The sequence below is a fragment of the Lemur catta genome, chromosome 1 (genome assembly GCF_020740605.2).
Source record: "Lemur catta isolate mLemCat1 chromosome 1, mLemCat1.pri, whole genome shotgun sequence".
Taxonomy (NCBI): domain Eukaryota; kingdom Metazoa; phylum Chordata; class Mammalia; order Primates; family Lemuridae; genus Lemur; species Lemur catta.
In genome coordinates this window covers 269087404-269113064 of record NC_059128.1, presented here as the reverse complement: position 1 = coordinate 269113064, position 25661 = coordinate 269087404, and the positions used below count along the sequence as shown (strand labels likewise).

At 39.7% G+C, this 25661-nt stretch overlaps 1 protein-coding gene across 1 annotated transcript in view; it reads left to right on the top strand.

Moving 5' to 3' along the window:
* Positions 1 to 4541: 4541 nt before the first annotated feature.
* LOC123630660 (amyloid beta precursor protein) overlaps positions 4542 to 25661 on the top strand; it is a 245622-nt gene continuing 224502 nt past the window's right edge. The window contains 1 exon segment of the mRNA XM_045540498.1: positions 4542 to 4783. Coding sequence (XP_045396454.1) covers positions 4727 to 4783 — 57 coding nt within the window. The 5' untranslated portion in view covers positions 4542 to 4726.

Below are 25661 nucleotides of genomic sequence, written 5' to 3'. Positions count from 1 at the left end.
AAAACTCCTGGGCTTTAAGCGATCCTACTGCCTCAGCCTTCCATGCAGCTGGGACTACAGATGTGCACCACCATGCCTGCTTAATTTTTTTATTTTTATTTTTTGTACAGACGGGATCTCACTATGTTGCTCAGGCTGGTCTCGAATTCCTGGCCTCAAGCAATCCTCCCACCTCAGCCTCCCAAAGTGCTTAGATTATAGGCATGAGCCACCGTGCATGGTGTAGATAAAGGAATTAATAATGCCCTTCTATCTTAGAGAAGGTAGAAAGAGATGAGAGACGATCAACTTGGATCTACTTCTGGTCTTCAAAGAGGAATCTGCATAAGGTTCTGGAAGGAAAGACAGGTTAAGAAGCGTCTGAAACTCGCATATGTCACTGTGCCTGCCATCACAGATAATGCCCAGCAATACAGCATTTTCATTGAAAATATGGTAATTCCCAACACTATCATAAGTCTAGAGTGGCCAAGTAATCCAACTATTCAACCAGGAAGCAGCTAAAGAAACTGCCCTGGTGACCTACAACACATCCTGATTTCAAAAGGACACTAATAAAAAGTGGAAAGAATCCACTTCCAGGGAAGGATATGAGGGTCACTTAAAACATGGGAATAATCTTAGGGTTTCTGTTATGGACTGCATTGTGTTCCCTCAAAATTCATATGTTGAAGCTCTAACCCCAGTACCTCAGAATGTGACTGTATTTGGATAGGCCTTTAAAAAGATAAAATGAGGCCATCAGGGTGGGCCCTAATCTAATCTGACAGGTATCCTCATAAAAAGAGGAGATTGGGACATACAGAAAGAGACACCACGGGTGTGTGCACAGAAGAAAGAGCCTGTGAGGACACAGCAGCAGGGCAGCCAAGGAGACAGGCCTCAGGGGAATCCAACCCTGCCTACACCTTGATGTTAGACTTTTCTGGAACTGTGAGAAAATAAGTTTCTGTTGTTTAAGCCACCCAGTGTGTGATATTTTGTTACGGCAGCTCTAGCAAACTAATACAGATTTTAAATTTCAATAAATGTCAGTGTTTAAGCTTTGATAAAACTTCCTAAGGAAAAGTGTAAAAGGCCGTTTTGTTTATCTTCCGAGTGTGAGGAGCAGGGGAGGCGTAAGCCAGCTGCATGGGATCATGAGGCACCGCTCACGGGTGACAGAGAGAAAGGACAGCTCCTCAGTCCCTATCTTTTTCTGTTGAGTTGAATGATCTTCAAACTGAAAAGGGCAGCAGAATGATTGGTCACTTGTAATAAAGGTCAACAACTAGTGACAGGATTACAGAACAAGTCCTAGCTGTTCTAAACGAGGGCTTGGTATGTCCCCCACTCCCAAATTCATAAATTGAAGTCCTAACCCACCAGTACCTCAGAACGTGACTGTATTTGGAGATAGCGCCAAAGAGGTAATCAAGATTAAATAAGGTCATCAGGGTGGATCCTAATCCAATATGACCAATGTCCTTAGGAGAAGAGGAGAGGGAGACCACGTGAGGACACAGAGAAGATGGACATCTGTAAGTCAAGGAATGATGCCTCCGAAGAAGCCAAGCCTGCTGACACCTTGATCTGAGACTTCTAGCCTCCCAAAATGTGAGGAAATAAATTTCCAATGTTTAATCCACCTAGTCTGTGGTATTTTGTTATGGCAGCCACAGGAGACTAATACAGGGCTCATCTTCTGGCTCAGACTTACAGCTGCTTTTGGTGATATTTATGGGGCACACAGAACAACCTAAACACAAGATGACAGTAATGTGACTCAATAGCACTATGCATAAAGTAGAACTGGGAGATTTGGTAGTAAGCATGACTAAGCTGAGACCACAGCGGGATGTAGTTATTAAATTAAAAAAGTCAAATGCAACGTCAGACTGCAGACTGAGACAGGCAACAGACTATTCCACACTGCAATGTCAGCACATTCTTGGAGTATTGTAAAAAGACACAGACAACCCAGAACACATCTAGAGGAGAATGACCAAGGGTGTGGAAGGAACCAGAAACCATGCCATTTACACAACTCTTGAAGGAAGTGCCTGTTTTACCTTGTAAAGAGAAGACTCTAGAGGCAGAAGCAGCATGACAGCTGCTGAGAAATACGTAGAGATTTGCAGTGTGGAAAAGAATTGCTCTGCTTGGTCACTGGGGATACAACAAGGGTATCTGAGTGGCAGTTTAAAGGCAGGGGATGTGGGCTTTAAATGGGGTAAGAACTTTCCAGTAACCAGAGTAGCCCAAAGATAGAGTGCACTGCCTAAAGAGCTAGTGGACATGTCACAAATGGAGGCATTTAAGCCTAGAATGAGGATTTATTGTAGGATTCCAGCAGACAGGTGGTTTGTTCCTTCCCCAACTTCGTAGGCTTCTAACTAGGGATGTTCTTGTGTTCCCTGCTCAGGTGATCTGGAAGATACTCCAGGGCAGGAAATGGCATTAAATGCAGAACAAAGGTAGTGGCTGAGAAATAAAAAGCCATCAGGATCTCTGAGTAGTGAAGGAACAGGAGATCTTGGAGGAAATGTCCATCATTCTGACACAATCAGCAGCTAATCATCTTTCCCCAGGAAAATCTTGACCAGGGAACATTGAGTGTGGTGAATTTCAAGAGTGGAAAGCGAAATTGCTAAATCTAAGAACTTTTATTTTTATAGATTATAACCTCATCTCTATATTTTTGAATTTCGTGCTCAGTAAAAGTCTCTTACTCTTAAAAAAACCAAAAAAGCAAACAACAACAACAACAACAACAACAACAACAAAAACTGCTTCCTCCTTCCTAGGACTGGCTTCATGGGCATACAGCCTATGCAGTCTCATAGGCCCTGTGCTGGTTTAATGTTCTGCCATTGCCATCTTAAAATTCTTAATTTTGGAACAAAGGGTCCCATATTTTCATTTTGGACTGGACCCTGCAAAATTTGTAGCTGGTCCTGCTCCATCTTTTGAGTCACCCTCCTCTTTGCATTCAGTGCCTTCTTTTTTGCTTTCTTTGCTCATACAAACCTGGGACAAATAGGGAATTGTGGTGGTGGAAAAATGTGTTTGTGAAGCAGTATGGAGCGGAAGGTTGCCAACTGGGTTTTTCCTTTCCCCTTAGGCTTTTCCCTGCAGTCCCAACTTCCTGTCACTTGCTTGCTGTCAGACTCGGGAGAAGTTCCTTAGCTTCAGTTTCCTGACTTATCAATGGGACTAAAAATAGTAATGGCCTCTTCGGCTTTTGTAGGAAGTTAAATGACATAAAACATGTAAACAACTATTGCATGCTAACAAATAGTTGTCACTGTTTGTTGAGGACATTCAAAGGACATTTGGGGGAAAAAAATAATCCAAAGGTCAGGACAGAATGCCTAGAGCAGGCAAAGAGAGACGACAACATTTAGGGGAGCTGGTAGAGAAATGCTGACTTCTCAGGAAGGAAGTCGGCATGCCCCTGGCTGAGTCATCACTCCACAGCCTGGGCATCCTTGGTCGGTGCAACGAGCAGGGGAGAGAAAAGCCAGGCTGCACTGCAGCCCTAGGAAGGGTCACGGCCCTCCCACTGGCCCCATGTGGGCTACGGCTGGGGACGGATGCTACTTCGGGTCAAGAGCAGTGCATACATCTGGGCAGTTCTAGATAGTTCTAGACTAACTGGACAGGGAGCATTGGACAGTTTGTGTTTAATCTAGGAGAACATGACTTCGCAGAAGGTTTATGTCTGTAATTTAGGACAGCCACAATGAAGAACAAGGACAGAGTTTGAGGTCAGAAATCCATAGTGATGGGGGTTGAATAAGAATCATTTCTCAAGATCTCTTCCCTCCTTTTACTCCATCCCCATCTCAGATGGATGTTACACCCCTGTCTGACCAAAAAAAAAAAAAAATTCCCTCTTTCTCTAAAAAGTGAAAACAAAACAATATATTTAAAAAAAAAACGCAACCAAAACCACCCCCAAAACAAAAGCCTTCCTTTCAAAAACAAGTAAATGGGTCGCCCGCTTCTCTGCCAGGTCCCACTCCTTTCTCCTTTGGCTCGTTCTAAAGATAGAAATTCCAGGTTGCTCGTGGCTGCTTCTGAGGGAAAAAAATGAGGTTTTTGCTCTCTCCAAAAGCAGAGAAACCCTTCTTCCTTTAAGCCTCGCTCGCTCCCATTCTCTTCCAGACCCGCCTGCCCCACCTCCCCAAACCCAGACAAAAACCGAGCTGCGGATCAAAACGCACCCCAGCAGCAGCCCTTTACATGCCATCCCCGCCAGGCCTGCGGGGTCGGATGATTCAAGCTCACGGGGACGAGCGGCGAGCGCTCACGACTTTTCTAGAGCCCCGACGTCCTACGACTCACCTTTCCCTGATCCTGCACCGTCCCTCTCCCAGCCCCAGACTCTCCCTCCTGCTGTTCCCGCAGCCCGGCTGGGCCGCCGGCCGCGGGGCGCAGGCTGCACCTGTGGGCGCGGGGCGAGCGGGCCCCTCCCGGCGCGCGCGGGCGCAGCTCCCCGGCGGGCCGCTAGGGGTCGCTGTCGGGTGCGGAGCGGGGTGGGCCGGATCAGCTGACTCCGGGCTCCGAGCCCCGCCGCCGCGCTCCGGCTCCGTCAGTTTCCTCGGCAGCGGTGGGCGAGAGCACCGGGAGCAGCGCGAGCGCGGGGCCCCCGGAGACGGCGGCGGCGGCGGCGCGGGCAGAGCAAGGGCGCGGCGGATCCCACTCGCACAGCAGCGCACTCGGAGCCCCGCGCAGGGTCGCGATGCTGCCGGGTTTGGCACTGCTCCTGCTGGCCGCCTGGACGGCTCGGGCGCTGGAGGTGGGTGCCGTGCCTGGGAAGGCGGGGGGAGGCGGGCATGATGCAGACCCGATCCCCCTCTTTAATCCAGAGAAGCAGGGGGCTGTCAAGGGGACCCTTTGCCCCGCCGCCCCCGCTTGCGGGCGCCCTGCGCATCCCCGCCGCCGGCCCAGCCCTGCCCGGGGACGCGCGCCCCAGCCCGCGAAGGGAGAGCGGGCGAGGCGCTGGGCTCCCCCGGTCCGCGCCAGCCCGGGGCGAGAAGGGGAGGAGGCGACCGAGGGCTCAGACCCTGACTCAGTTCCTGCCTCGGGAGTGGGGGCCGGGGAGCCAAGAGACATCAGAGGGGGAAATGGGGAGGGAGCACGTGGAGAAAGCCGAAAATGCAGCCACCCTGAATCCAGTCCCTGGCTCTTAAATCGCCCTTTCCTTTCTCTGGGGCCCTGGGGAGGAGGACTCGGGACAGCTCGGGAAGCCGGGGTCCCCTCGCTTCTCTTTTCCTTCTCACCCCCATCCCCCTTCCTAACCCGAACCTCCTCTCTCTTCTCGTTCCCGGCTGCTGCCCGCGGCCGCCTGGGTGCGACCCCAGCCGGCGCCGGGGTCGCCTACCGCCTTCCGCAGGCAAACTTTGTGCAATTCCGTGTTTCCCTTTTGTGTAAGTTGCAAGAGATGGGAGGGGTCGGAGACCCATGGCCACCCCGTACCTTCCCCGAGCCTGGATGTCCCGGGCGTTCTCTGGCACCTTCACTTTCTCCCAGAGAGGGAGAAGGTCCCCGGGAACAAAAGCCGCGACACCCCGCCCTCGCCGGCCCGGGGCGCGGTGGGTGAGCCGCGGTGGAGTCTGTGCGCCGCGAGGCTCCCGCCCGACTCCTTCCCGGCGCTGCGCGTCTGTCCCGGAGGGGGCTGGGACCCCGCTGGGGCCTCTGGTGGAGCCTCGGGGCTCCTCTGCTTCCCACCCCGGATCACCCTCGGAGGCTGGTTAATTCTGAGCTGGGCTGCAAAGTCCTTGGGGGAAAATACGCGGAGAGTGGGGTGTGCGTCTGTCTGCAAAGGGCAGCGGCGGGCGGAGGGAAGGCGCGGGCTCTCCCCTCCTGCGCATCCAAGGAGGCGTTTGTCTGATTAAGGCGCGGCCTCTTCCCTGGAAGCTCTGGGGACTCTAGTTTAGTCCGGGGCGCAGGATGCAGGGGAGGGTCCACAGGGTCTTTTTTGGGGGGTGCGGATAAAAGGATTGAATTGAGTGAAGATTAAGACGGAGAAGATGGCGCCTCTGCAGTGCAGCAAAGAAAAGCTCTGTGGAGGCTGCAGCCTGGCGAAATCCACCCACCACTAGGTGTATAACAAGTCTTCCCCATTCATCCAACTCTGGAACATTCAGCTAACGCCTGTGTGCAAGGACTATTTTTCTTTTTATCTAAAGATGCTTAGAAGTTGTTTGCCTGACAGTTGGGGCACAGGAGGTTGTATATTTCGCATCGATTGGGTTCCTGTTTGGTATCTTAACCACATGCAACCTTCCCTCCCCATTTTTCCCCCTCCTTTTCTCCCTACCTCATAGTAATTTTCCAAAAAAGTAATTTCCGTAATTCTACTGAGGTTGTACAATCGCACCATTACGGTTTTTTAGTCCCTAATTTGCAAGGTCATTGAACTTTTTCCTTTCTGATTTTTACCCACAAGTGGCTCAAGGATCACCTTAGGGCTAGTTAAGACAGGTTGTTTTAAGAGTCCAAGAATTTGCTTTTCCTTGTTTTTTTAAAAATGCACTTAATTAAAGGAATTCTGATTTCTTCGGTAATTATTTCAGTTTTCTTGAATGGTCTTAATATAAATTAAAAATACAAATTAAGTAATTAAAGGCATATCATAACCTTCATTTTTGAAGCTTTTGTCAAAACTTAAATGTTTAAGTTTCTTGAGTAATATTTTTTTCTGTATAAAAAGAGGCAGCATGTAGGCAGATAGGATTTGGACTTATTTTTTGGCCTGTTTAATTGCATTTCTTTGCTCTTTCTGCCATCTTTCTGGACATTTTCACTAGCTATTGTCACCTCCTTTAAAGGGTGGAGGTGAGAATCACATTAGTCCATTTTGCAAAGTGTTGGTAGAAGAGTAGGTAAATTCACTCTAATGAGGTTTGAGGGGGATTTATCGAGCTCTGTCTGTATCCACTGAAAAGATGTAATTACGTGTTGACGGTCTTATAGGGCTTAGAAAATAGGTCTGCTGCAGGTGGCTCTAAAAAAGAAATGAATAAGGGCAATAATAATGGGGCCTTGGCTTGCAAGGAAGCATCCTTGTTGGCTGTGTTGATGATTTTGCCTGGTGTAGTGATAGAGGTATGAGTTTAACAACTCTGACATTTATTTATTTATTTAAACTTGCTTCCTCTTAATTTTATTTTCCTGTATTGAGGGCTTAATCTAATGACAATTATCTTGCCTTGGTGGTGGTGCTAATTCACAGATTTTAGAAACCTACTGCTAGTGACTAGTACTGCCATAACACTCCGGATGGTGAAGCTCAGATTTGATGGTGAATATAAGGAGGCACTGTTTTCTTGCTAATCAGTAGGAAACCGTGATAACAGGCAGGCTGCAAAAGCTTCTCTCTTGTCACCCTAACCAGCAGAGGTTCCTGAATGGCACTTGCAAGGCTATTAATACTGCAGAGAAGTTACTAGATGGAATAATAATTCCTGGTCCTGACTGAGGAAAGGAAAAGGAACATGCAAGATCACAAGATTATATTAGGAATGACAATTTAAAAAAATTAAAAAGTGAATAATGTGATCAGTTGAATTGTGTATTAGTTTGCAGGAAAAGGGAGAGGTTATCTGTATGGTTAAGGCTTTCTCCTGTTGCTAGAGGATGTCTATGTTGCTGTGAATGATATGCTAGAGACTTCTCTGCAATTACTTGTGTGAGTGTTGTCAGTCATTCTAGAAATCAGCATAGCTATTATTTGCCTTTCATGTGACACTGAACTATTACTGAAGGAGTAGATTAAATTCAATGGAAATGTATATTCTGTTTCTGCAAATCTTATTACCTTAAGAGATTTACAAAGCATCTTTCATAAATACATTTCTTTTAAAATCTCTACCTTATTATATCAATTGCAAAGGTAAAGATAAACCTATGCAAATGTACTTTAAATGTAAAGCTTCCAGTATGTAAGGTTTAGTTTGCATACCTCAGTATCCCTTCCCTCCTCCCCTGCCTCCCAGGAAATTTAAAGGGTAAATAAAATGTGCACATGATTACAAAAGAAAGTAGAATGTGCTAAGTACTGAAAGGAGCAAACAGATTAGATGGTATATACTGAGTAAAAATGTTACAGGGTAAACTTCCTGTATTTAAAAATCAAAGGAACAATGGGATGACATAATCCTGGAGCATTTCCTAGTAGTAAATTTCCAGCCAGGTTTATATCCTAGGTCTGGGGATGGAGGCGAAGTGTTTGCATGTACAGTGTTTGTTTACATGCCTCTTTCCACCTCTCCCCTCCCAGGGGTATGCACATGCTCCATCCCCTCCCCCAACACACACACTCAAGAGCCCAAGTGTGTGGGTAGGGAGTTTGTCTTCACCTTTTTATTCCAAGTGCCTGGTTTAGAGCCAGGCGCAGGTGAGGTTCTTAATAATGAAAGAGTAAGCAAGTGTGGGATTTGATTAATCTTTCCATGTATTCATTAGGGAAATTTTTATTGATTCTCTTTTTGGGCTAAGCCCTGTCCCCCGTCTCTGAAGACATCATAGTGAACAAAACAAGTCTTTTCCTTCATGAAGGCTCCAGTCTTGTGGGGAAGACAGACAATAAACAAATCGTTATAAATATAGGCTTATGAACTGTGGCAGATGCTAGTGCAGGGTACTCTCTGGAGAGGAGTAGGGAATTAGAAATAAGGAGTTGAAGGCATCTCAGAGCTCAGCTCTATCTTCAGTAGCATCTTGATGAAGGGGAGTATATGATGAAAAAAGTGATTTGCTGGGCAGCAAGAAGGGTGGGACAAATTGAATTTTTTTGGTTTTGTTTTTGACTGGTGGTTTTCTGTCTCACTATGCTTGATTATGAAATTCTTCCCCCCCCTTTTTTTTTTAAACTTTACAGATCTCAGTTGGCTTTGTTTGATTCTAGATTCGGGCAACAATTTACTCCACAAAATAGAATAAGTTTTGCAATGAGTCGAGCAAAGGAGTTTGGCTTTATAGACAGAAAAGGACTCAAGAAAGCAGGAAAAAAAATCTTTTGCTTTTCATAGTGGGATCCCAGCTACAAATATATGAAGTGGGGTTTGATGCTAAATGCCATCTTCTGCATGTTCTTGGGAATGCTGTCACCCTGAATCTCACAGCCAATATGCAGATACAGCCCCCTGAGTGGGTGGGGGAAGCTAAGGGGAAGGAATGAGCTCACCCTTGAATGAATTGCAAGTTTAAGCAATAAAATGTATATTTCTTATTTTTTTGTTGTTATAAAAAGAACAGCAGACAGAACCCAAACCCTCAGACTGATTTTGCAAATGAAAACCTTAGTGACGAGGAATATGTTATGTAACTGTTTCTTCAGTTTAATGGCGATAGCTTAAGAAATAACCGTTTCTATGAGGACACTAGTATTTTTCTTACAAAAAAAGGTCTGATAAATTTTCCTCTTCAGATTGATCTTAGTTAGTAGATACACTTTACTAGTACCTCCTTAGAAGAGGAAATCCACGAAAAAGTGTTTTAGAATGATTAGTCTAGGAATAAAGCCATTTATTAAAAGACAAAAGTCTAAACATGTTTATCAGTTAGCAGTTTTATGAAAAAATAATGCTTACTAGATTAGCTAGTTTAGAGAAGGCTACAGAAGACTCAGGTTCGCATGTATTAAATCTTAGCTGCAATAGGGAGCTAAGAGGCCATTTTATTTAGATTTATTATATGTAACTACATTTTGCAGTACAGATTTAGCTTGAATGTTTCTAGGGTTATAATTTAGGAAAGAAGATAGTTGAAATGAGGAAGATGAAAGATTTTTAGAACCCTAGCTCTATGGAAAGAACTGGAATTGTTCTTGCATTTATAATGTTGATTTCCAGGCCAGGCATGAAGTTAGACGAGTAACACTGAGTCATTCTCAGGTGTGTCAAGAAGGCAGCATTGCTCACTAATCAAGAGGTGGACCAGGGCAGGAAGGTGCATGAACATAAATCCTGGCACCGTCCCTTTTGAGCTGTTGACCATGGGCAAGCTTCTGTGCCTCCGTTTGTTTTCTTTGGAAAATGAAATATAGTCTTTCTAGTTATTGAGGATTGAATTAATATATATGTAAAATCTTGAAACAGTATATGAATTAATATATGTGTACCCTGATGGCACAGTATAGGCACTATGCAAGCGTTGGTTACTACTACTAGATATGAAGATGATGATGATGAAATGGACATATTTAAGTCTCACACATAGTTGAAAGTTAAAAAAAAAAACCTGTCTAATGTTTCATTTATTGACAAGTGAGTTTACTTATTGGTCAATTAAGACTATTGCAGGAAATAGGCAGTTTGTTCTCCATGACAATGAATGAATGTGATTTAAATTTGAAAGGCACATATCTCAGATAAAATTTTCAGAATACATGTTGTAAAATTTCATTTATTAAATATGTATATTTTATATTTCAGTTGGCTTTTTGAAAAATATTAAAATAATTCATGCTCATTTAAAAATTTAAAACAGTACAGAAATGTACAAAAGCATAAGCAGTTTTTACACAGTGGGAAAGACCTATTTTTAATGTTGCGCACGCTGGCATCTTGCCACACGTCTTATATTGAGCAAGTTTATGTTTATACACTGGCTTGATTATTAATGCAAGTATTAGTTGGCTATCAGCCGTGTGCAGGGAGGGAGCTGTGAACAAGCTTGGTTTAGTTTTCAGCAAGACCTTTTCCAGAAAAATGAATAAACAGTCTTTGCCAATCTGGGCAGAAATGGAAGATTTCAAATGCCAGCAAAAGAATTTTGGTCCTAGAATGGAAGCTTGAAGTGATGTTCACCGAAGGACAAGCAAACCAAAAAGCAGACTGCTTGAGAATGCAGCATTTCTCTAAGAAGTCAGTTTCAAAATAAAATGGATTTATATAACCAGTCATATTGTGGCTATCACATCTTTAAGGCTTTATAGTGATCTACTGCTTAATTGAACCATACATTTTTTTAAAAATCAGCATATTTTGCTCATAAAAGGTTTTCAATCTCAATTTCAAAATTAAGCTTAAGGATATTTGAAAGCTTTGAGTACGTGAAACTGGGGACACTGTGATTAAATTATGATTAACTCATTGAAGAATCAGAAGCAAAGTCTCAAGGACTCAACAAACTGCCTATTTCCTGCAATAGTCTTAGTTTACCAATAAGTAAACTCACTTGTCAATAAGTGAAACATTAGACAGGTTTTTTTTTTTTAACTTTCAACTATGTGTGAGACTTATCCATTTCACATCATCATCATCTTCATATCTAGTAGTAGTAACCAACGCGCTTGCACAGTGCCTATACTGTGCCATCAGGGTATGCATATATTAATTCATATACTATTTCAAAACAAAAATATCTGAGTTTTGTTAACCAGCTCACGTATTTATGATTGTCCTACTCAACCAAAAGAAAACAAAAAGGGGGTTTAAGTAGGAAGATGTAACTACAGAAGCCATATTTATAATAAACTTCGTGCTCAGAGCTTGTACAATGACAAGTGAATGAGATGGTCCCAGAACCACGTGTGGAGGGTCTGTGAGTAGGGATAGGGAATAAATAAGATAAACATTTCCACAAAGGGAAAAGAATAAGCCTGTTTTGTAAGTGAACAGATCCTGATGAACAAAGTGCAGTGATTTTTTAAGGTCATGTTAGTGATGGACCCAAAACAACGTTTGAATCTTCTAATTTCCAGATCTCTTTCTTTTTCTTGCCCCCAGTTCAGGAGATTTTCAGGTGAGAAATTTGATTCAACAAGAAAAATTTTTACTTTTTTTGGCTTTTGAGTGATTTTGGTGATAGGAATTGTTCTTTGCCTGATTCTTTCTCTAGGAAATCTAATAATGTGTTCTAGGCTCTCAATTAGCTTCCAGAGAAAGCCACATACTATCATCATTGAAAAACATAAGGCATCCTAGGTGATAGAGACGGAAATGTTACTTTTCACCCTTGAAGTATATGTATGAGAATAAGAGATCTGTTATATAAAGAGAAGTCATTTGTCTTAAGTGAAGAAATGCATTATTACTCTTGTTGCTTCGATAAATTTCAAAGCTTCAATGAGTGTAATATATTTTGACCCCATGGACACATTTCACAGGAAGAAAAACAAGAGATTTAATCCTACTGTTGAGATACATTTGCGTGTTTTAGACATGCAGTCTCCCCCCCAGTTACCACAAAATCGTTTGTTCAGTTTTTCTTTGTCTGTGCATGTTTGGTTGTTATTTTAAAGAAAACTTAGTGAGGCAACACATTTTTTTTAACAGAAAATAAAGAAAATGGTATTATCCATTAAGGTTTGATTAATCTAAAAAAAGACTTTTTATGTCATGCTACTATTGGATGAATTTTCAAAAGCTTACTTGCATTGTTTTTATAAATATTACTCAGTTATTTTGTTTGTAATTGAATTGAGAGGCACACATGATAAAGATAGTACTATTTCTTAACCATATTTATTGATTTTTTTCCATCTTTCAAAAAAAAATCCTTATCTACTTTGAAGGTTGAACCTTTAAAACTGATGCAAAGTTTTTGAAATCTTAGCTTAAGTCTTCAGAGACTAACATTAAAACCCATCCATCATGTGAAAAGTCCTGTTTAGCAAATATTCGCCATCTTGGTACTCTTAATTGCTTATTATGGTTCGTTTAAAACAAATACAGTTTTGTCATTGCAGTCTGTTAGTTTCAGGATCTAAGAATTCCTGGGAAACTCCCATAGAAATGTGAAAATATGCACGCTAATCATTCTAAGAATAATTTATTCACAGATACATATTAATTAGCAATCTAAAATTAAAATCAAATTTCTGTGGAAAAGTTACTAACTTATTTTCATACACTGTGAAACCTAGATTCTTATAGGCACACCCAGATAAAGAAAATTCACTCTTTCATTTCACAAATATTTTTGAGGTTCTTGCCCCTGGTGGGTAGACAAATAAATACAAGAGAGTAGGTGGACTTGGAAAAAGTTAAGTTGGGTAAGGGATCTAGACGAACACCATTTGGAAGGCAGTATATCGTGGGTGGGATAGTTTATGTAGTCTTATCAAAGTATATTGTGGGTGGGATAGTTTATGTAGTCTTATCAAAGGTCTCTCATCTGTTCAGTACCCAAAGGTAAACTTAGATATCTGGGGGAAAGAACTATATTATATATTTGATGTAAAAGAATACTTGAAGACAGAGGATCTGCTTTGGGCGGTTAAATATTAAAAACAAGTGGTAAGGGAGAGAAGTTAATATTGTTTATGAGTCAGTAACTTAATAATGTTCAGTCATTTGCAACTCTATTTTAGAAATTCAGTTGACTGAGCAAAAATGCCTCATCCTTGAAATGTTTCATGCCATGATTGATTGGGATATTTTCAATTGAGGGTGCTTAGAAATGATTTTGTGTGAATAAGACAGAGGAGTTTTAAAAGGAAATATCATCAATTGGAATTAAATTGAGTGGCCATCAATATGAAAATTTCATTGTCATTGTTTTTTTTCTGTTTGCTGCTTGCTTGTTTTGCCATTTTACAGCTAATATTTACTTTTTGCTTTAGTGTGAAGAGGATAAAAATTGGCCCTTTTAAAAAATATTGAATTCTGTTACCTCCGTTCTCTAAAAGAATTGTACTTTTCAAGTTCGAGGGCCTGAAGCCAATGCTGCTATATACCATTAACTTGACAGGCATTGAAAATCTAATTGATGTCATTACTATTAGCCTTGCTAGTATTTTCTCAGTCTTGTTTTTTATGTTTTATGTCGAGTGTTAAATCTTCTTACACCACAGACTCTAGAAAATTTAAACCCAATAAAAATAAACCAAAAATTAAAATTCTGTAGTTGTAGTTGTTTTGTCCATGGGTGGGGGGTAGGGGTGATACTTGGCTAACCCACAAGATGTTTGCATGTGAAGGCAGTTTACAGCTTACATGTTGGTGCTCCTTGAGGAATTGTGAAGGGTTCTCCTTTTAAGAGTACATTTGTGACAAAATTGTAATTTTGGAATCTCTCTCTGCTTGTTCAGTGAAATAGGAGAGAAGGAAATCCCTGAAGGAAGCTGGAAGATTTCCAGGTGATGACAGGGTGGCCATGTGACTGTTTGGCTGAAACTGAGTGGAAGCCAACGCTGTTGGGTAGAGATGGCCTTAAGACTATGTAATTTATCAACATGACCATTAGAGCTGTCCAGGAGGAAGATAATGAACATTGTGGTGGCAGAGAGGGTATACTTAAGTAAACAAGATAGGAGACAGACCTACCTTGTTTCTAGGCAGTTCCTTTCTTTGTCTTTATTTTCTATTTGAATATTTCACATCACTTATGAGAGCTGGATTCAAAGGTTAAATTTATGTCATTGTGAATTTTCTGCATCATAATATCAATTGTTTAGACTTATGAAAAAATCTGACATGTTGACTTCATTGCTCATTTGCTCATTCATATCAGAGGTTAAACACATGAAAGCCAAACCCAAGCCCAAACCTGTGCTTCTTCTGTTAGCAGACCAGGAGAAGTTTTAATGCAGGATATTTAATTGGATATTTGGATTATGCATTCATCTGTTCTGTCTGTCTCCACTCCACATTTTCTCAGGGCATTTGTGATTGTCTTCTGTGATGTTGATGCTGATTTGGAGTTATGATTTTTTAGTTATTATTGCTTTACTCTCTCACTATTTCTGTCTCTCTTCTTGAATTTTTAAAATCATCACCTGTTTTATGGATGGGTTATGTTGCAATTATGACAGGAGCCCTAGCACCTGGGCGGGACTGTGAATAAACAGGTAACTCAGTCTGTGCCTTGAGGAGTTTCACAGCCTAATGTAATGGGGGGAAAAAGAGATGCAGAAATAATTGGATGCAGGGGACTTGTAGAGAGGGTGTAGTCTCTATAGAGAGAAGGCAGGCAGCACTTGAACTGAGTTTCAAGGATGAGTAGAGGTGAACTGGGGCATGGAAGGGCTTTTCAACAAAGAACAGCAAGAGTGTGGAGGTTAAAAAGAAGAAACCATGGGTTTGTGGGTGAGAGAGATGATAGGAGGTTACAGGTTTTGGATGCCCTCGATGAATTTGAACTTGATTTTATTAGCAATGGGATGCTTTCAAATGTTCCTAAAATGGAGATTGCTGTTGATGACTATGGTTCGGTTAGGTTTAGGAACTTTTGCAGAAGTCCTTGTCAATGTCCTGCTTAATCTCATTGGCCAGATGGTGAACCCAGCTGCAAGGGAGGCTGGTAAATGTGCTCTATTAGCTGGGAGCATTGCCACCAGGAGTACATTCCAGGTTCTCTTCTTAAAGGCGTGGCAGGATATTGGGTGACAACTAGCATTCTGGGATATAGAGGAAATATAGTACTGTAGGAATGTAGAGGAAAATGGGTAGACTAACATTTTGAACCAAAGCAAACATTTTTTGTGAGCCATTAGAGTAGATTTTTGGGATTTGTCCACTTTTCCTTATCTGCTAGCTATAGGAAGCAAATCTTTGTGGAGTGATAGAGGACGAGGTAGGAAATGCTTTTTCATTTTCATGATAGGAACACTGAAAGGCTGAGCCTCCATTCTGGCTGATAGAACCCAAGATGGTTTAGATTTGCTTTCCTGGGAAATCCTTCCAGCCATAATGATGGAACAAAGTGATAATTCCAGTGGCTGTGTGGATAGTAATGGTAGTGTCAGTTTATTCTCCCTGTTGGTAAACTATCTTTCATTTGATCTAGAGACTTCCCCAAAGCAATTTTGTTGTTGAGCTTGTTCTTTGAAAGGAATAGCAGACAAAACAAGCATTGAGGTTTTTAGAAAAGAGCATGATACTGAAAACTGCTTTTAAGCTAGATCTGCCTGTCACGTTGAACCTCTTTTCTGTTGCTACACAGCTTTTCAGATCTATTTATGTTAACCAATATTACTGAAACAGAATGAGAAGATCTATGGAAAAGAGGAAAATTAACCTTAATGTATTTACGTCATTAAAAATGGGACTGTCATTTAAAAATTTATTTAAATTACTTATTTTCTTACTCATCTCAGTTATTCTAGAAGTGATCAAATGAAGAAGATATATACCAGAAAATATGTGGGGAAATATAGACATGGGAAAAACTATACTTCTTAGCAGCCTTGGTGTAATCATCATTGTGAGGAAGTATTTGGAGGTTTTGTAGTAGGCATTTTATCTGCACTTAAAGACTTATTTGAAATATGTCCCAATAGTTTGACATATTACAGGATTGTATCCTAAGGAAATGTCCAGAGTATCAACATTCCTCAAAAGCTGCTCTTGGTTTTATAACTTTTTTTTTTTTAACCCTTGGTTACCTTTAAGAGTAATCAGAAGGGTAATTCAAGCTTGATAGTTTTAAATCTTGGCATTTCTTTTTTTAAAATTTTGAGATATGTATCAAGAAAACATTTTATCTTAGCACTTCTACATACTGCCTTCGGAAAAAACACATGACAACTTGTGCAAGTCTTACATAGTGTTGATTGATGAAAATCAGAAAGACTAATTATATGTTTGAATATATGTTCTCTCATATTATGCTAGTCATATTTTAAAATTATACTTTTTCTCCCATAAAGAGAGAGTGGGTGGTAATTTACATTATATGGGTTTGAAAATTTGTTTTAAATATATTAGAATTTGAAAATTTAAGAAATCTTTAATTCCCATGTATTTTTCTGATGGTTACATAGTTTATGCAATTAGAGAAGCTTTATTTTAAAAAATTTTCTCCACAAGAACATATATTTTATTCTCAGTTCTGTTTCTGCTTTTGTATATCAGAAAATATTTGAGCCATCATAACTGGTCATGCTTCAAGCCCAATCTGAAATGGGTGGCCTTTGTTGGCTCCAGATTGCAGAGTTAGATTTTTGCTTGCTTTATGTGACTTTAAATAATCAGTAGTTGATTTTGCAGGCAGTTAGATGTATGCCTGTGTTTAACATCATCAAAATGAAAAAATTGGCAGTCCAAGAGTATGTTCTGAGACAAATACTTGGGTACTCACTCTCGATTCACCTGAATCTTACTAATATTTTATTGACTTTGTTCATAGTCTATTGTATTTCTAAGTAAACAAACTCTCTAGGAGCTATCTCTGCCTCTGTGATTATTTAAAACACATTAAATAAAGTGATACAGATTACAAAAAGTACTTGAAAAGTTCCTAGTTAGATATCAATGAAATAAAAATAAAAATGCAGTCCATCCATACAAGTTCATTTTAGTTGTTTCTACTAAATTAAAATGTGAGTTTTTAAAAATAGAAGATTTTAATTATCTTTTGAAGGAAACTAAATTGTTACTTTAAATATATATTCAATTCAAAGGAAACTGAAAACAGGCTACAGGTGCCTGCATGAAAGCTCATCCATTTAGGATTATCCTTAACACTTGTAGTTGATAATTAAGATTCAGCTCCAGAGTAAATGAAATGAAATTGATTATTTTTAGACCAATGGTATTTGCTATTGATTTGTTGTTGGTATGCAAAATATGAAAACAAAAGCATGGCTTTAAAACAGCTGTTTATATGTATAGTATGGAAATGGTAAGCTCCAAGTCCTAAAGATGAAGAGCTGGGGAATGACAGTGTTCCTTCCATTCAGATACTCTCCTGAGCTACCCAGTAGAAGTATAATAATGGGACCATTAGATCTAATTTGAAATTTTCAAGTAGCCACATAAAAAAAGTAAAATAAACAGATGAAATTAATTCTAATGTGAATAAGTCCAAAATATTATGTCAACATGTGATCAATATAAAAGCTATTCATGAAATATATTACGTTCTTTTTTTCCTATTATGTCTTCAAAATTTTTATGCAGAGCATATTTTAATTCAGACCAGCCACATGTCAAGTACTCAGTAGTCACATGTGGCTAGTGGCTACCATCTTGGACAGTGTAGCTCTATAAGGGTCAACTCAACCTACTGCTGTCTAGGAAGAGAGTCAGGTTTTGGAGCAGGTATTATAGAACCCGTAAGACCTCAGTTCTAAGACCCTTCATTTGTCACATGAAGAAAGTAGGATCTGGAGATGTTGAGTTGCTCAAAATCACACAAATATTAGAGTTCAAAAGCCCAATCCTTGTCCTCTGACTTCTAGTCTCTTTATCACTTTGATTCATCCTTTTTTTGTTCCATGTTGCTGCGTCTAGTTTAATGTGTACTAATGCTAGGTTAATACTATTAGATAATACTGAGCCAAGAGCCTTAAGAAAAATCTGGCCCACTTGAGGAAGGCATAGCCTTATTGGACAAAACTCTGTTTTGGGGCAGGGTAAGTAGAATTACCAGGCACCATCTACAACCTCTCTGTGAAATAGTAATATGAGATGATAGAGGGTCCAGTGATCAATTTGTCTTTTTGTGTTGAGCACTGTTGTAATAGGAATTGGGGGACCCTTTGAGACCCAAGGTATGTGACTCTGAACATTGTGTGAAATGTCAGCTGCCCACTAAAAGGAAGGGAGGTAGACATGCCATTGCCATATGTATTTTATTGTGCATATGGGTATGTAGGCATGTACGTTTTATAAGGAATTGTACTCTGTTTCTGGGTTGCTGGAAATGCTGGGGTTAAGCTTTCATTTTTTTCCCCCTTGTTTTGGAAGGCTGCTGGTGTGTGTGCTCATACTTCTTACCCAATTACACTTGAAGTATGATATTTTTTGACAACTTAAGCCCGGTGCACTCCTGGCACGTAAAGTAGTTATTTTCAGAATGTAAGCAAATGTGGAAAGCTTATGGTCTGGCATGGTGGGTTGTAGAAGGGGGGATTGGTATGCTCCTGTTGTGAACTCAGTTTTGTAAAGTATTTATTTTACCATATGAAAACTTGCATGATGGATGAACTTTTAGTATGGGAAGTTGTTTTTCATTTCATTCCTAAAATATTTATCAGCATGGATGTAGATGTCTAAGACTGCTTTGAACAGAGGTTAAGTTTATTCATATGACTTAGGTTTAATGATATTAGATTTAGTGTTAAACTAAAATTTTTCTCTTTGACCTTAAGACTGCTCATCTGTGGCTAGGCTTTACCCAAAAAGGAAATATTGACCCTTAAGTTATGCATGTCCTGTATTTTCTTTATATTCTGATGAAAATGATTGAATTGTGCCAATGCTGATATATGGGACAATACTTAGAGAATTCACAGGTTGTAGGAATGAGTTAAAAGTACAGAGATATCTGTATTTTCTTTGGCAGTTGTCCGTAAACCTTATTAAAGCTTTTTAAAGCTTAAAAATTTAAAGCTTAAAAAAATTCACCATTTTAAAAACAGTTTCCTCTGTATTTTTTTGTAATAAATATAACCAATAGGAACAGAGTTTAGGGCTTTAAACGGGCTTTAAAGTTTGGAGGAGTCATTTTTAAAATTATGTTTAAGTTAGATTTTGAATTGGGGAAGAATTACAAATTCATTGTAGGAGACTTAGAAAATATATAAAAACATGCATAATCCACCACCCACAAGTGTCTGTTTTATGTCATTTTTAAAAGCATTTTTGAGGTTATACTGTAGATTACATTTTATATCCTGCATTTTATTCCTTAATGTCAAATCTCATACCATTATAAGTTCTTTGTACATGTAATGTTTATTGGATGTATAAATCTGTTTAAGGCAACTGGGGCTATGTAATTGTGGAAGTACACTTTTTTATTTGGCATTTCCAGCCATAATTTAGGCTGGAAGTAGTGATGTATAGAGAAGGATTGTGTGTCAGATATCTGATAATATTTTAATTATTTGCTGAATTATCTAAATTGCTACTCTTAAGTAGTGTTCAACATGGTGGTCTTTCAACTATATAGTACTTAAAGAAAATGAAATTAAGAGACACCATAGAGCTTAACAAAAATAAATAAGGAAAACCTGACCTAGAAATTCAGACACGCAGTCCTCTTATTTAATGGTTCTTCGGTTGCTTGTATAGGCAGAAGTTTAACTGCAAGAAGTTGTTACGTTTCACAGGCAAATATAGCTGGGGCTAGAACATAGACATCAGTGAAATCATGATTTCAGTTTACTGGAGCCATTCAATGGGAGCATTAGTTTGGTTGTGTGATTGCACAGATATAAATAAAGCATCCTCCTTCCAACTTCCCTACTGTTAAAGTCTCTTCTGCTCTTATGTGGTTAAAAAACAAGTCAAAGACATTAATTCTATGAAGGTTCCAAAGATAAGACTCATTGGCCATAAAAGAGACCATATTGGTCTTTAAATTTAACGTGTGACGAAATGATGCCTCCTTGGAACCTTATGTAGGGTTGTGGAGCCCATTCAGCCAGACCCATGTAGTTTTTGAGTACTAATTTCTGTTTGCATGGTCAGTTAGCCAGTTTTATATTGCTATATTTCATACTATGGTTTTTAGAACAAATAACTGTGTTGTTTATTGTTTACTTTTGAAATAAATATAATACTGTAATTATATAGTGAATAAATGCTGGTACTATTAAAAATGGCTGCTAATAAAAACAAATGTCTATACCATCAACATCACAGGAATTCTAGTTGTAAGAATACATTGATGTAAGATGGAAACTCATTCATTTATCAGGACATTTATTGGGCACCGACTCTATGCCAAGCACTGAGATATAGTCATGAAAAAGGACAACTCCCTGACCTCACAGAGCTTGCACTCTGTTGGGCAGAGAGCAAATCAATATAGATAACAATCAGTATATTCTGTGTCAGCTGGTAGTCAGTGCTATGAAGAAAAATTAAGCAAGTGAGGGCCTGGAGAGAGAGGCAAAGTCTGTATGAAGGGGTTTGGAATATGCCACCCCAAAATATGACATTTTCTTGTAAGTATTATTTTGAGCTGAAGACAATTGAGAAATAGACTCAAAAGAAGCTTTGTACCTACTCCCTTTCTGCCTAAATACAGGGTATAAATTTCTCTTTGTGAGGGTATCCTTCCTCCCCTCTCCTGTACCAGGAGTCATCACTGGAGAGACCACTAGAGACAGCACTGACATCTGCATAAACAAACCTTCCTGAGATTACCCTGACTTTCTATTAGTTTCCCTCATATGTTTACCTTTCCATAATTTACTGCCCCTAGAAGCCCAAACCCCCTTTCCTTTGTCTTGTGACACGTCCACAATTTATTGTTCTTTGTTGAAATAGTATATAAGCTCTCAGGCCTAATTGCATCTTTGGGGTTTTCGCTTTCTGTGGAGTTCCCTTCCCTGCCATGAAAATTATTAACATTAAATAAAATTTGTCTTTTTCCTGTTAATCTTTCGTCAGTTTAATTAATATGCAGGGCCCCAGGTACTGAACCTAAGAGGACAGAGGAAAAATTTTTTTCCACTACCTAAAAGTATTCAAGATAAAGTAAATGCAAAGACTGTGAGGTGGGAGCCATGCAGGGGTCTCTGAGGAAACGCAGGAATTGTTACAAACGTCTCCCCTATTGCGTGTACATAATTTTTCAGTGATGATTCACACTGATGAATCATTTATAAAAACCAGGGGAAGGGGTCTTTTTTACTGAATTACTCAGTTCTTGGAGAAGAGTGTACATTCTAATCAAGAGGATTTCATGAAATTCTGTAGTCTAAACATTTTTTTAAAAGAGCTCTCAGAGTACATACCAATTCATCTTTGCCTCTTATTTTAAAATTTAAGACAGGGAGAGATACAGTTTTATAGTTCGGGTTTGATTGTTTTGTTTTTTGGTTCCAATGGAAAGAACTTGCATTAAAAACTTGGCAGTCAATCTTGTAATATTGTTTGTGATTTATTAGTTGTGGGATAAACACCTGTATTTCTGGCATATGTAAAAATATTTTGCTGAGAGGAGGCTTCCTTGGCCATGGCAATAAAAATAATAATTAACAGGTACTGTGTATAGCTCATTCTGTGAGCCAGGCACTGTTGGAAACTGCTTCTCGTGTCTTCCTTAACAGTGTCTGTGAGGTAGTCACTGTTGTCCCCAGCTGGGAGGGAGAGGGCCAGTGGCCCAGGTTCAAACTCTGTTATCACTGTCTGCACTCTTGACCACTTATCTCATCTGCCTCTGGCAAAATAAACCAATGGGTGGAGCTCAGTCAGTATTTCCTCTTGGACTAGGCAGTTAGCTCCTTGAGGAAGCAACAAAAGAAATCTGTTAGGCCTTAAATTCCTGGCTGCTGTCCTCACTTTTACCCTCAGCTGCGGGAAGTTCTAAGGGCTGCTGTCTCTGCTTGGTGTCTTCTCTTCCCCTTCTATTAATACAACAACTCCCTTCATCCCAGTCCCATTCCTTCCCTTTTTCTCAACCCCAAGTAAGGGAGTCCTGAGTATAGATGTTGGGGTCATTTACACTTTGGATATGAGTCAGCAACTCTTTCAGTTTACTAGAAATACGACTGCAGGAAAATGACTTGACTTCCTTACACCTAAATTTCCACATCTACAAAGTATCTGTAAATAGGTTGATCCGGAGAAAAATTGAATTAAGAAGAAGGTACAAGGCACAGAACCTGGCCAGTTGCAGGCAGGGGATGAATGAGGAAAAAATGGCTCTGCTTTTTATTTTTAAGACTCTTTGTAACATTTCTTGGACCCTTCAGAGCAGCAGTCCTTGATGCTCAAGTCAGCCACCCTTTGTCCCTCTGGAAATGCTGAGGGCAGGGAAGAGGCCAGTTGCCTGCGGCACTGCATAGTTTCACATTTCAGTGCTATCAGATACACAGACACACCGAGGGCTTTAGCTTCTCAACTTTCATTGATAACATTTTTGATGCCTGAAAACAGAATAACTTATTGGTAATTATGCATAGAATTAGTGTGTGGTCAAGTTGTTAGTTTGAAATGAGCCCCATTTTTTTTGTTTTTGCCCCTCCCCACCTGACCTGCCTCTTCTCAGTGAACCCAGAAGAAAAACCACTTGCAAAGGAATCTAAAGAATGCAGGTCCAGGGTGCCACTCTCCTCTCCGTCCACTCTCCCTCTTGGTGTTTTCTGCAGTGACCCAGAGCGTGCCAGGGACAGCTTTGGCTGCCTGGACCAGCTGGAGACAGCCACGAAATGCCCGGCTGCTGTCTTTTAAAGATCTCTGCTAACCCCTTTGAAAACAAAGGATAGTTTACCACATATCAAAGGGGACTGGATGGGGGTCATTGAGAGATCTTTCTGAAGGGACTTGTGACTTCTGGCACCTGCAGAGGCTTCTGGAAATAGTGGGTAATGCTCATACCTAAGGTAGAATCTAATCTGCCTGCCCCTCCTGGAACCTGTTCACAGGTAGCTTTGACTAAGTATTAGAAATGTGCATTTTTCTTCATATTTCTTCAGTGTATTTCTTTACTTGTGTCATTCAGACATCAGATTCAGGAGAAAATCACCATGTAGCTTTAAATTTCATTAATTCACATAATCTGAATTGAATGGAGCAGTCTGTTTTTGTTTGGGGAGTTTTTTATTTTTTATCTTTTTTCTTTCTTTCTTTCTTTTTTTTTTTTTTCAGGGTGGGGAGTTAACCTGGGTTGGGGAGGGATTAAATTTTTCAAGACAAATCCAAGAGACTGCAGGAGTTTTTGATGTTTTGCTTCCAGAAGGATTGTTCTGACAGGACATGTGGAAGGCCCTATCAGGTGTTAGTCTGTGTGATCCTATTACACTCACATCCTGTAGCTGCATCCAAGTGCTTTGAGGCCGACTTAACAGGATTAATTTAACAGTTGCTCTGTTAAAACAGATGCTTTTCGCTGCTTATTTCTAATAAATTGATCAAGCCATTTAAAAGATTTTTTTTTCCTTTTAAGAAGTCACATCTTCCTGTGAGGCTGTAGAGCAGTAAAACAAAACTAAAATACTTAATGCCTAAATTTAGTGTCTTATATTTAAAACACTTGGCCTCAGACTGATTAAATCACGCTCCTTTACTGACTTTCTAGTCAGATGTTTATTCATGAAAATAAAGCATATATAAATGGCCTTGTTCAAATGTTACACCAGTTAGTTTTGGCAGTTTGACCTTTCCCAGCAGCTAAATAAATATTTTTCACACTAAGAAAAGAATTATTTAACATTGTGTGCTATCGGTATGTCAAATGAATTCAGAGTCTGAATACAACAGAAACATGAAAACATACCAATGAGAAAGAAAAAAATCAAGCTATCTGTCCTTGGGAAGCAGTTCTGCAGGGAGGGGTGTTTATAAATATGGTAGACACGAGATTTAATTCAATTATTTTAAAAGTTAGCTGGGAAAATCATTAGGTAAGAGTAGCATTAAAAAAACTGATGAAAAACGTAAAGATATAGAAAGGAAAGCTTCATGGCACATGCATAGATAAATCAATGGGACAAAATGGAAGTCTAGAAATAAACTTATACATATATTGGAAACTGGTGCAGAATAAAGGTATCTTTTCATATCAGAGAGAGAAAGATGGATTATCCAATAAATGGTGTTGGGATAGCTGACTGTCCATAGATGGAAGCTGGGTAATAGTTTACCCAGTAACAATGCTGGGTCACCCGGTACAGTTTGCCTGGAACAAAAGGCAAACTCCTTCGTCCCACCAAGTGTTCTTACAAATCAATAAGAAATACTGAACATGAGTATCTTAAGAGAAAAATAAACATTTTTGAAAACTTATGAAAAAAATTAAAACATATACAAGAAAGAATGGTGTGTTAAATTCTTAGTATGTATTATCTAGTCCTCAGCAATGATCAACTCTTACCCAATCTTGTTTTATCTGTACCTCCCTTCTCCTACCTGACAATTCTCCTTTCCCCTGCTGGGTTATTTTGAAATAATTTCAATCATATAATGTTATCCATAAATATTTCAGTATGAATATCTAATAGAATCTGAAAGAAATGGACCTTAGGCAAAAAATTTTATAGTCTGCAGAAAAAAATACACATAGCTGATAGACCTATGAAGATATGCTCCATCTCATTACTAATCAGGGAAATGCAAATTAAAACAGTGAGATAACATTATTATTTTTTTTAACCCTCTGATTGGCAAAGACCAAAAAATCTTGTCAGAGTTGGCATTTTCCTCTGCTGTCAATTGGTACAAAAACTTTCAAGAGCAGTCATTCAAAACTTTATGTTAGTACCCTTTGGCTTAGCAATTCTAGGAATTAATTAGTACCATAGTATATTGTATAAGTACACACAGATGAGGATATTATTAGAGCATTATTAATATCAAACAATGATTTTTTTAAAACTATGTTGTACCACACAGTGCAATATTATGCTATAGTACATTAAAAGTAGGCATAACCATACTGATGTAGAGAAATAGTTAAAAAATACACTTTGAGATGAAAAAAGGAATTTGCAGAAAGCAGACATAATCACTTACATATATATAATGTAGAAAATTTATGTACATGGAACCGCTGTGAAAGATTTAAGTGAATCTGACAAAATTTGGTTCTGAATGGTGAGATGTTGGATTGAAAGGGAAAGTCATACATATTTACTTTATATATTATCACCTTCTGTATTATTTGAATCTTTAACTGTAAGCAGACACTTGAGAGGTTGGTTGCTCCTTCATGGCACATCTTGGATGTAGGACTCCCTGGTTCTGTCATTCCTGGTAGGCGGTCAACTAGCTAACAGTTGTCCCCAGAAACTTCTTCCCACAGGCAAGCCATCCCATTCCATTTAAAAC